General features: G+C 44.8%; 1 protein-coding gene across 3 annotated transcripts in view; it reads left to right on the forward strand.

Annotated features, from left to right (window-relative positions):
* The window catches only part of LOC141049748 (alpha-2-macroglobulin-like protein 1), a 355,320-nt gene that overhangs the window by 322,659 nt on the left and 19,772 nt on the right, over window positions 1-12,889 (forward strand). For all 3 annotated transcript variants that reach the window (XM_073546474.1, XM_073546473.1, XM_073546476.1), the window contains 4 exons: window positions 7,015-7,083; window positions 8,272-8,434; window positions 11,561-11,712; window positions 12,637-12,852. In XM_073546474.1, coding sequence (XP_073402575.1) covers window positions 7,015-7,083; window positions 8,272-8,434; window positions 11,561-11,712; window positions 12,637-12,852 — 600 coding nt within the window. The remainder of the gene's footprint in view (window positions 1-7,014; window positions 7,084-8,271; window positions 8,435-11,560; window positions 11,713-12,636; window positions 12,853-12,889) is intronic.

Below are 12,889 nucleotides of genomic sequence, written 5' to 3' on the forward strand. Positions count from 1 at the left end.
GCCTATCCTGTATACATGCACACATTGATACACATATATAGGATACACACTGTAACAATGCTACTCACTTGGAAGTGAGATGACGTATCACAGGAACCGTATCTATTTAAAAGTCTGGCTTCTTTACTTCACTTCTCATAAACCGCATCACAAGAAAACTTAAATACAACCCTCTTTGTGGCACAAAGTTAAACATTAAGTAAAAGGTCCAACAATAGTCAGGGTTTGCACTCATGGGCTAGCATCCAGCATCTTAGTCCTTTAGCAAAGGCACACAATCCAGGAGGACTGTACACATCCACACACAGAAACATCTGAGAAAAACAGGTCCCATTTTACAATTTGAAACCACACTCCGAGGTTGAGATATGGTGAGCAGCCAACCCACCCCAACTCTTCAGCTCCTCACATTAAACCTGGCCCTGTCATGGCCGATTAACCCCACTTACTACTGTGTGTGTACTAGAGCATTAATCCAGGTTTACATCACAGAGGACAACCACCTCTGTGATACATTTCTTCCATCACAGTGAGTGCTGTAGCATCAGACAAATGTGCACTACACACTAATGTATTCCAACTATGGCACACAACACACCAGTATAGGAGATGGGTGGTAAATGCAACATGATGATAGTCAGTCAAGTGCAAGGATGAATAATGGGCTTGAATCAAGCCATGTCCCCGAAACTGTGATGCAGCATACCAAACAATAGGGGGAGCGATGAGAAACAGATTCTGTTAGGTAATGTGACGTAACCAGCAGATCCTAGAACTACCTAGAGATCTTCAAAAACTCTGGCTTGGACTATGTTCATACATTGTGTTTTTGCTTTTTTTTGCAGCATTTTTTAATGCAAATTAAAAGCTGCATTTTACAGTAACAGCAAAAGCTATGAGATTTAAAAAATCTCAAGAACATGCTTGTTTTTTTTTCCTAACTGAAATGGAAATCTGCAGAGTTTTGTTTTAAATCTGCAGCAAAACAACTCTTTCAACATTCTTCACTCATAGAAAGTAAAAAGAAAAATGCTTAGATTAGATTCCGTAACGTTTTTGTAGCATTTTTGCAGAATTATCTTTATAAAAACAACTAAAACTATTTTTTTTTAAATATTAAACAAATACTGTAGGCAAAATGACACAATAAATCTACACGAAAAAATCCTGCGGAAAAAAACACTGCTAAAACGCTGAAAAAGTATTAAGTTACGTACCGGTAACGGTATTTTTCGGAAGCCCATGACAGCACCACGAGAGAGGGGATCCGCCCTATAGGAACAGGAAACCTACAGATACAAAAGGGCGGCACCTCTCCCACGCATCAGTTGGATTACAGAGCTTGAGAGGCTACCATGGTTAGTACACAACCTATAATATATACAACCTATCTACCCTATTTACCAGAATTATTTTACACCATCTCCCACATAAGGTGATTTTAAGAACAATCTTCTAAAGGAGTGCACCCCTATATGTGAACAAGGGAGGGAACTAAGGGTGCTGTCATGGGCTTCCGAAAAATACCGTTACCGGTACGTAACTTAATACTTTATTCGGACTCCCATGACAGCACCACGAGAGAATTACAGAGATGTAAACTAACTTAGGGAGGGACTACGGCCTGCAGCACCCTTAGCCCGAAGGTGAGGTCTGAGGAGGCACCCATGTCTAACTGATAGTGGTTAAAAAAGGTGGAAGGAGATGACCAAGTGGCCGCCTTACATATTTGATCAATAGATACTCCAGATCTTTCTGCCCAGGATGATGCCATGGCCCGAGTGGAATGCGCCCTCAGATTCTGTGGAGCTGGGCCGCCACCTGCTGTGTAGGCAAGAGAGATAGCCTCCCTAATCCACTTTGCTAACGTGCGTTTTGATACTCTGTATCCTTTCCTGGGACCTTGGAAGGATAGGAATAATGCGTTCTCCTTCTTCCAATGATCCGTGGCTGCTAAATATGTAAGTAAGCATCTCCTAATATCTAATGCCTGAAGTTTTTGCTCTTTAGGGTTGGTTGGATTAGGGAGGAAGGAAGGCAGAACTATCTCCTGTGTCCTGTGGAATTGTGTTGCTACCTTGGGAAGGTATGCTGGATCTGGCCTTAGGATTACTCTATCTTGTAAGAACTCTGTGTAAGGGGGCAATCTGGAAAGTGCCTGTATGTCGCTCACCCTACGTGCGGATGTTATCGCTACCAGAAATGCTGTCTTAAGAGATATAACCTTTAGTGAGGCAGAATCTAAAGGTTCAAACGGACTTTCCGTCATGGCTGTAAGGACTAAGTTTAAGTCCCACGGCACACATCTGTCTTTGTGTATAGGTCTCGATCTGGCCGCTGCTCTGATGAACCTTGCTACCCAATAATTTTTTGCAATATCACCTGCAAACAGGGCCCCTAAGGCTGAAACTTGCACTTTTAACGTACTTGTGGAGAGACCCAATTCGAAACCTTTCTGGAGAAATTCCAGAATATGTTTCGTGGGAATTCCGTCTCTGATGTCAAAGTGAAAGGTGGACAGGAAGCGTTTCCAGGTCCTAGCATAGATGTTAGTGGTAGTTAAATTTCTGCTCTTTAGGAGGGTGTCAATTAAGTTCTTGGAGAACCCTCTATTCTTTAATAGTGACCTTTCAAACACCACGCCGTCAAATGAAGTCCCGCTACTTGTGGGTGGCTGACTGGCCCCTGGTAGAGGAGATCCGGAAGGTTCGGCAGTACCCAGGGATCGCATACCGACATGGTCCTCAACCACGTGAACCAGGTCCTCCTGGGCCAAAAGGGGACAATCAGTATGACTTTTGCCCGATCCTCTCTGATCTTCCTGACTACCAGAGGAAGATGATTCAATGGCGGGAAGGCATATGCCAGAGAAAAGTCCCATCTTATCAGGAGGGCATCCACCGCCAGGGGATCTTCCCTGGGGTTCAGAGAGCAGAACAATCTTTCTTTTCTGTTTTCTCTGGTGGCAAAGAGGTCTACCTCCGGCTGACCCCATCTGCGGACAATCTGGTGGTAAATATCTTTGTTCAAAGCCCATTCTCCTTGTCTTAGAGCCTTGCGGCTTAAAAAGTCTGCTCTTACGTTGTCCTTTCCGCTGATGTGGAGCGCGGTTAAAGATAGACAATTTCTCTCTGCTATCTGGAGGAGCCGTTCTGTTATCTGCATCAGAGCGCTGGAGCGGGTTCCACCTTGGTGGTTGACATATGCTACCGCTACCTGGTTGTCCGAGTGTATCCTCACATGATGGCCCTGTAGGTACATAATGAGTTTCTTGACTGCCCGTTCTATCGCCAATAGCTCTCTCTGGTTGGATGAGATCTCAGAATCAGAATCCCACTGTCCCTGTAACACTATGTCCCCCATATGGGCTCCCCAACCGAAGGAACTTGCGTCTGTGGTTATAATACGGGTTATCTGTGTTATCCAGGGCACCCCTGATGCTAGGTTCTCGCTATCGAGCCACCATCTCAGTGATGTAACAGCTGAGGGGCTTAGCAACATCCGACCTTGTAAGGAGCCTTCCAGGGCCCTGCTATTAACCAAGACGTCGTTTTGAAGGGGTCTGGTATGGAATTGTGCCCATCTGACTGCTGGGATGCATGAAGTTAGAGAGCCTAACAGGGACATGGCCTGTCTGAGGGTCATAGATGGATTATCAATTGCCCGAAGAACCTGCTCCTGTATCTTTTGTAATTTATCTAGTGGCAGCAGGCACTGCTGAGTCTCTGAATTTAGTAATAACCCTAGAAATTTCTGTATTTTTAAGGGCTGGAGTCGGGATTTCTCGTAGTTTAAAATCCATCCGAGGTTTTCTAACCTGGATCTAGCTTTTTCTATCTGGGATCTACAATGACCCACTGATTTTCCCACAATCAAGAAATCGTCTAAATATGGAATGATTAAGACGTCAACCTCCCGTAAATGAGCCATAACTTCGGCCACTATCTTTGTAAATACCCTGGGTGCTGCTGAGAGACCAAAGGGAAGGGCTCTATACTGATAATGACGCACTGTGCCATCTACTGAAACTGCCACCCTCAGGAACTGCTGGAAGTCTGTATGGATAGGTACATGATAGTACGCATCTTTCAAATCTATCACTGCCATAAAACAACCTTTAAACAATATTTTTATTGTTGTATTAATGGACTCCATTTTAAATGTACGATTAATCAAAAACTCGTTAAGGGAACGAAGGTTTATAATCGTTCTGAAAGTCTTATCAGGTTTCTGGATTAGAAACAGGGGAGAGTAAAACCCTCTTCCTCTTTCAGCTTCTGGAACCTCTACCAGGACATTTTTCTGGCATAGGCTCAAGACTTCCGCTTCTAAAGCCGCTTGTTCGAGATGAGAAGATCTTAAGGGGGTTAGTTTAAAGGTGTCCCGCGGGATCTGGGTAAATTCCAATCTAAGCCCGGTGGATATTACCTTGCGCACCCAGTCACTATTCGTAATCTGTGACCATGCCGGGAAGAAGGATGACAGTCTACCCCCCACGGGAATTGCTAGTCATTGATTTGGTCTCTTTTGATCTCTCGACGAGCGTGTGAACATATAGCCCGTACCTCGTCTCCTTCTGTCTTCCCATCTGGGGCGATCTCTAACAGGCGAAGAGTTGCGCCTTCTCCCCTGGCCGAATCTCCTTCTACCAAATGGATGACGGTAGGACGCAGACGAAAGGTTTGGAAATTTTTTCTTGTCGTCCCCCGCCTTCTCAAGCAGCTCGTCTAGGACAGCTCCGAACAAATATTCGCCCTCACAAGGAATCGCACAGAGCTTTGCTCTGGACTGAATGTCTCCCTGCCAGCACTTTAGCCACAGGGCTCTGCGAGCTGAATTAGAGAGACCTGCTGCTCTGGCGGCCATTCTCACTGCATCCGCTGAGGCATCTGCTAGGAAGGCTGCTCCCTCCTGGATGGTCGGTAGGGCCCCAAGAATTGTCCCTGTTTTAGTTGTGACTCCAACTGGTCCAACCAGACCATCATGGACCTGGCCGTGCACGTTGAAGCCACTGCTGGTCTTAAGGACCCGGCCGCCATTTCCCAGGTGTTTTTCAGGAAAGTATCAGCCTTCCTGTCTAGGGGATCTTTAAGGGATCCCATGTCCTCAAAGGGGAGCGAGGATTTTTTCGATGCCTTTGCAATGGCTGCGTCTAATTTGGGGGCTCTGTCCCAAGTATTCACTGCCGGATCATCGAAGGGGTATCTGCGTTTGAGGGCTGGTGGTAGCGACCCTCTTTTGTCCGTTTTTTTCCACTCTCTGTGGATCAGATCCTGTATCTTTTGATTTAACGGGAAGACTCTCCGCTTCCTCTGTTCCAGCCCACAGAACATGACATCCTGCATGGACAATTGGGGCTTAGGCTCCTCTACCTCCATTGTCCCTCTGACTGCTTTGACCAGCTTGTCTACCCGGTCAAGAGGCAGACAAAATCGCCCCGAGTCCTCTTCTCCTGAGGACGAGGGAGATGAAGCCTGGGAGTCTCTGCTTTTCCTCCACTCTACGGAGGAATTGGACTCCGCCGGGACCTCGCCCCTTAGACTTTCCGGCTGGGACAAGGACTTTAGGGTTTCCCTCATTTCTGCCCTGACAATGTCCCTTAAACTCGCCGCAATCGCGGGCGACTCTTCTGCCACCGTCTGCTGAATACAGGGGGGGCACAATTTTTTGAGGCACGCGTCCGGTAATGGGCATGCACAGAGTGCGCATTCCCTATTTTTAGTCTTACTCGTAGCTTTCTTCCCCTAGAAAAAAAACACAGAAGGGGGGGTCCCGTCACTGAGTGAACTTTCACGAAGATCACTTACCAGTGCCACAATCAAGTACCGAGGGAGAACGAGGGGGATTTCTTTCAGTCGATGCTCCTGTCTGCCTGGAGGAGCTCTTACGAGTGGACTGGTCACTTCGTCCCGGCTGCTCATTACTGTCACGGGACACTTTCTTTTTCTGTTTGACCTGCCGAAGGTCATCCAGGGGCGGCAGTGATGTTTGCCGCTGCTGTCGCCCTTGCTTCTGCCGCTCTCGGTCACTCTCCATTACCACCGCTACTGCTGTACGCTGCTGCTTGTAATAGTGTGGCCAAGGCAAGGTACCCTGCCGGGGTCCTCCCTAAATACCCCTCCTCCGGTCAGCAGTATCCATGCCGCGCCCCTCCCCCCCTTAACAGGGCTCCCTACCCCAGCTGGCGCCGGACCCGGTCCGAAAGCCGACTGCATCGGTGTTTCCGATGGCCGCCGCCATCTTGGATTCTTCGCGCATGCGCAGTGGCGCGCTGACCCGGACGTGCATCCTCCGCCCACCCCCTGATGTCACCGCTACCCCGGGAAAGACCGGAAGTCACGCGGGACGCCCGGGAGCCCCGGAAGCAGCGCCACCCAGTCGCAGCCCCCTGCAGCCGCGCTGCCGTCGTACCTGCGCCGCCGGAGCCGGGAACCCCCGGGGGGAATATACTCACCGGCGGCGGCCTAATCCCGGAGACGGACATCCTCCGGACGCCGCTCCCTGCTGCACACGCCACCGCCGTGACACCCATCCTGGGCCACCGTGGCGTCCTCCAGGAGATCCGCACCAGGCCGAGGTAGGAGACCCCCTCGCTACCGGTATCGGCTGGCCGGCCTGGGATCCGGTCCTTCTGTAGGATCCCGTCCCCTCAGGAACAGGAAACCAACTGATGCGTGGGAGAGGTGCCGCCCTTTTTGTATCTGTAGGTTTCCTGTTCCTATAGGGCGGATCCCCTCTCTCGTGGTGCTGTCATGGGAGTCCGAATAAATGGGTCTTTCGAATGCAGCATTTTTACTGCCAAGACAGCTGGTTATGGCTACTGAATAAAAATGCTTCAAAAATGCAATGTGTGAACATAGCCTTATGATGGGTTCTCTATCTCCCTTGGTTGCTTCAATTAAGAAAATGTTTGGATTCACTGGAGTACCCGCTTATCTATATAGGCCTGGCAAATCCTAAATATGTGCACTGTATTGATAAAACTAAGTTTTCAAATCTTTTTTTTAACTATAGGAGGATGGCGAGATTGCGTGCACGGCATACGTCACTATCGCTCTTCTTGAACATCACAACGTTTATAATGTAAGTAATTTTATGTTCATTTGCAAAACTGTTAACTTATGAAAAATATTGGAGTTTTAAGTAATTACAAATCTTTCATTTCTAAAAAAAAGTCTTAAAGGGAACCTGTCAGCAGGGTTATGCATAGTAACCTACACACACTATCAGGTTGGCACGGTTATACTGAATAAAATGATACCTTGGCTGATGAAATCCGTCTTGTGGCTGTTGCTTAATCTTTATTTTCAGTTTTGTGTTAATGAGATTTTCGTGCCCTAAGGCAAGGGCTGGGGTATGTGGTGCTCTGAGAACATATTCATAATGCAGACTGCTGACCGGTCACTGATCCCTCACTGACCTGCCCCCTAGTTTGCATAATGAGTATCTGTATATACTTAAAAAAATAAAAAGCGTCTGCAGGCAGGTGTCGGCAGAAAGCTGCTATTGCTCATGCGCAGGCAGCGCCATCTTGTTGGAGGACATTTTTTTTCTTCTCCAGCAAGATGGTGCCACCGGCGCCTGCGCAACAGCAGCTATCGGATCTCTATACAAACAGATAGCTGCTAAAGAAGCTTTTTTTTAAATTCAGTGTGTGATGGTATTCATTATTTAAACTAGGGGGAAGGTCAATGAGGGTCATCAGTCTGCATTATGAATATATAATCAGAGCACCACATACACCAACCCCTCCTTAGGACACGAGAATCTCATTAACACAAAACTGAAAATAAAGATTAAGAAAAGCCACAAGATGGATTTCAACCAGGGTATCATTTTATTCAGTATAACGGCACCGACTTGACACCGTGTGTAGGTTACTGTGCACAATCCTGCTGACAGGTTCACTTTAACTCCTTAACCCCCAACCCCTTTAAATAGTTATTGCCACTGGGTATACATATATATATTTGGCATAACAACAGGAACCCGACCTACCATCTCAAGAATGGGGCTGTGTTACACACCACTGACACAGGATAAGTGGCCGATCATGCAGTTTTTTATTAATTTCTATAAGGAGTTCTGAAAATGGACTGTAAATTGCAGAGCACTTGTACAAATCAATGGCAAGAGATGCAGTTGATTGGTCATCTCTCGTTTGTCAGAGGCACTCTGCAGTGCCAGCAGTGGGTGCTAATATGCTTTATACTATAACCCTGTGATAGGATGCCTATGAAAATTGTGCATTATCGTTTATATCATGTTTAGGGAAGTATTGTGGAAAATGCCCTGAGCTGTCTTAGGAAGTCAGTGGACAGTGTTATATGGAAGTATACCCAGGCTCTTCTAGCGTATGTCTTCACCTTATCAGGAGACAGCGAGCTGAGACAACAAATCCTGGAGAAACTGGAACAGAGCATTGGAAAAGAAGGTGCAAAGAAAAAAATTTTGTACAAATTTACTTTTAAGGAAACACTCAGATTAAAGTTTTTATCCTATTAATATATTGCAATCATCATATTAAATAGCACTGTGTACAACTGCGCATTTTGCCTTTCTACCCAGCTAATGCTTCTCTTTTCTCTGCTCTATTATAGAAAAATAGGATGTCTCTTGTCCCTGCATTTATCATTCCCCTCTTCAACTCCTGACCCAGCTGCTCCCCTTCCCCTGCCAGAGCCTTTGCAGTGATTTATCGCAGGGAAAACTGACCTTCTGTTTCTACATAGAGCTTAGAAGGATTCAGCTAGTAAGTTTTTAATCACGTGATGTCATAGATCTAATGGAGAAGAGAAGAATTATAAGTATGTGAACAGGTTACTGGGATGCAACGCGCAGATAGAAATGATGACAGAGCAACCAAGTTATTTATTTTCTTAATTTGGAAATGAAGGTGTCATTTATGGAGAGAGTAAGTTTTTTGCGTACAGGGCCTCAAGTCACACAATATTAGCAGTAATGTCAGTAACAGCAGTTTAACAGTTCAATATCTTATTCTCTATGCTGTCTAACTGTCTCTCAGTATGAACTGCACTTTAATTTTCTTCTCCTTTAACTTTCACTAGCGCCACCCACAACAATAGGCCCGTCACTACAGGCAGTCCTTCAAACATTCTCTATCATTATACTGGCATTAACAGGAGTCACAGGTACTTCACGCTATGCCGCAAGTCTTTAGTAGCCAGTGTCTTAATACTTAATGTGCGCTTTTCACACTGACCGGTCCCAGTCCCATCCACAGCTCTGCCCCTGCCCACACACTGTACCAAGCATCTACGCTGGATGTAATGGCTCGGTTCACTCGTATCTCCTGGTCACCACAGCAGACGATGTCCTGCTGGTCTGAGTCCCCGGCCAGTCCTCAGTCGTTCTGAATCTGCATTTCACTGCTCACACCTCCTTCCTCCCTCACTGGTTGGCACCAACTGCCTTCCCACCTTGACACTCCACCCTTTTATATCAAGTGCTGTGGAACTTTGATGAACCTTATCTTCGACTTGCCACCCCCTTACAAGTACCTTTCAAGTACACAGTGCTATATAATATAATGATTGCAATACATTAAGATGGCAAAAATGTTGATGGGAGTGCTTCTTTAAATAAGTATTCCCATTAACTTTTTTCCCCTTTATACTGTACCTGTGCATATGTGTGCATATTGTAGTGTCAGTGTGTTAACATGCTCACCTATCACCGTCTTTTCTGTTCTCCGGCACCGATCCTCTTCTTACTCATGTGACAACAATTTAGACTATCTGGATCACATGATGCTGTATGAGAAAGCCACAGGTCTCTTTTAAAATGTAAACAATTGGAGCCTCATTCTAGCTCTTTATAGACTCTAAAAGCCACTTCTGTGACATACAGAGCGCAGTGTGATCTGGACACTCTGAAGAGCCACCTCATGACTCAGAAGTAGACCAGAATGTTGCTGTATATAGTATAGCTTTTTGTTTTGTGCAGAACACTCACTCAAACTGATGGTGTTTCTGTCAGAGGTAGCAACATCCTGCTGTGGTTGATATGAATGATGTGCCATATACTCCACAATACTGTTTTTCCCCACTAGTATGCTTAGTGGAGACAAAAGAGGTCAATTGTGATCTTTGTTTGATAGCACTACTGCCCTAAGAGCTAATACCAGTGGTGATGCTTGTGCTCCCACATTTTTAGCAATGGTATGGGTTTTTTTACAATACACCATCAACTGCCATTGCCTCTTTTTCTTATGCCATACATTTTTTACGACACTACTATTAACTTTTGACAAGCAACGCCAATTATTCAACACTTGACAAAAGAGATGCAGCAAGTAATGCTACTTAGGCAGGTACACATACAGAAAGCAAATTGTGGCAGTACGCCCAGTATAGATGTGGCATATATGATTGGCAATTTGAACTAGTAATCCAGTTATGAAAAGCAGAGGAAAAACCAGTGCATAGACGTCCAGAGGTAAGTAGAAAAATCACACATCTTTATTAGAGACACAGGTAAAAAAAAGGCACAGAGGCATAATGAGAGTGACATAAAAATAGCAGGACGATAGGTGCACAGTGTCCATGGAAAATAGTACTCAAAGTTATACTATATAACATCTGGTAGTGAAACAGGTATATTTCCAAAATGGAAAGGTTACATAGTCCAACCAAACATGTAAAAATGTAATGGAGAGCTGGCCAGTCAATAAAGAGTTAATGGTATAATCCCCGGCCGATCAGCTAACCAGAGCACAGACAAGTAATCAGGACTAAAATAACAAACCCATACCAGAAGGTGAGACACTGGACACCCCGTGCTGCAAGAGCCCCGACGTACGTTTCGGAAGCAAATCTTCCTTCCTCAGGGGGTGTCCAAACAGACCTGCTCAGTTAATTGACTACATTTTATTTTGCAATTTTTTTTAACAAAAATCAACCCCTTTCCCCAAAATTGTGAAATAAGAATTGTTTGGTTTGTACTTGTCCAAACAAACAGTACTGAATTAACTCACTCATCTCTATTGGCCATCATCAAAACTACAGCTTTACCTCCAGCTGGTTTAAATCTAAATGCAGGTTGTATTCAAGACAGTGTTCTCAGACATGTATGTTGCAGGAATGTCAGTGTACACAGTTCACTGATAACAATGATTTAATAGGCTGCTCCCATAAGAACCCTGTTACCAGCTATCTGTACATAGAGAAAGCAGTAAACACACACAACGTAGACCCATAGTAAAAATAAAAGTTGACACATAAATGTAGGAAAATATCAACAAATTAAGTTAAAAAGGACGATAAAAAAATGAAAAGTGTAAAAGAAATTAATACAATTTTCTCCGATATAAAATGTGCACACCTCCTTACACTAACATATTCCAATTCTGATACAAAAGTGATTTTGAATAGTTAATCGATGCAACACAAACACGTTTTTTAGGATAACTTGTGTAAGCCCCAACATGCAGGGCTGCATCTGCTGAAATATGGCTGCTAAAAATGTAAAATAAAGTAAATTATTGATTTTTACCTCCTGCACTAATATTTATAAATGTTCTATGAATTCTTAAAAATAGATGGACGCGGAAATGTTGAGACGGCCTCATATTTTCTTCTGAGCTTGCTTTCTGATAAAATAACTACCATGAAGAATCTGGAAGACAGTGTGGATATCATCCGTTGGATGCTGAAACAGCAAAATTCAAGGAGCGGCTTTGCTTCTTCTCAGGTTACCATTTTTCTAGAATTGTTCTTTTTTTTTCTTGCTGCCGACACAATCATATATGATTCTTCAATGCATATTCTTAGGCTACTTTCACACATCCGGCTTTTGTAATCCGGCACGATGCGGCGAAATTTGTAAAAACCGGATCCGGCACCGGCGATTTTTTCCCATAGACGTTCATTATCGCCGTATTGTGCCGGATGGACATGCGGCACATCCGTTTTTTTGCCGGGTACGGCAAAACTTCGCCGTCCGACATCTGCAAAAAAGTTCCATGCTATGTTTTTTGACAGCGCCGGACCGGTTTTTTGAACAGAGCATGCCCGGACACTGTGAGTTTTAACCCTAGAAGTGCCTGATGCCCAGACACTGTGAGTTTTAACCCTAGAAGTGCCTGATGCCCGGACACTGTGATTTTTAACCCTAGAAGTGCCTGGCGTCTCTCTCTTTCTCTCTCGTGCACTGCTCCTTTAAATCTCAGCGACACCATATCCTGCCACACGAAAGGATCCGGTATCAGTGGTGCATCCCGGATCCGCTGCTACGGCTTTTCACCGCACGGCGCCGGAGTACAAAAGCCGGATGTGTGAAAGTAGCCTTAGTGACTCTTTTCATATGATTCAAGGAGAATGTATCAAAAGGGTTATGTCATTCGTTTCTTATGCGCAACCAGGGGAAGAGAGAAAGCCTGAATAAGGCTTCTATGATCGGCCCACTATTATTTTTCCCAATACGTATGCATGTTGAAATCCAATATCTTCACTCCTTTTCCTCAAAAACTTTTATCATGGGATAGGAACCCCATACCGAGTGTGCTCAGTGGCTTTTGCCAGTGTGCACATTAAGTTATTGTCGAAATTTTGCCTAAAATTAAAAAAAAAAATTTCATCTGATGTCTTTTTCTTTATTTTGCACATGGTTCTGCAGGACACAACCATCGCTATCCAAGCTATGGCTAAATATGCCAAAGCCATCTACCGCAAAAAGGGGGATTCAACAATAACAATTCGTTCAAAGTCTGGATTTGAGAACACAGTCAATGTAAACAAAGCCAACAGTCTTACTGTACAAAGGGTTGATCTTCCGGAAATCCCTGGAGAATATAGTGTCAGTGCTACAGGCGAAGGATTTGTCTGCTTACAGGTAGAAATGACTAATTAGTATTCCACCAAAATATAAC

This window comes from Dendrobates tinctorius, unplaced genomic scaffold (assembly GCF_039654945.1).
Source record: "Dendrobates tinctorius isolate UK_male_01 unplaced genomic scaffold, ASM3965494v1 ptg000147l, whole genome shotgun sequence".
Classification (NCBI taxonomy): domain Eukaryota; kingdom Metazoa; phylum Chordata; class Amphibia; order Anura; family Dendrobatidae; genus Dendrobates; species Dendrobates tinctorius.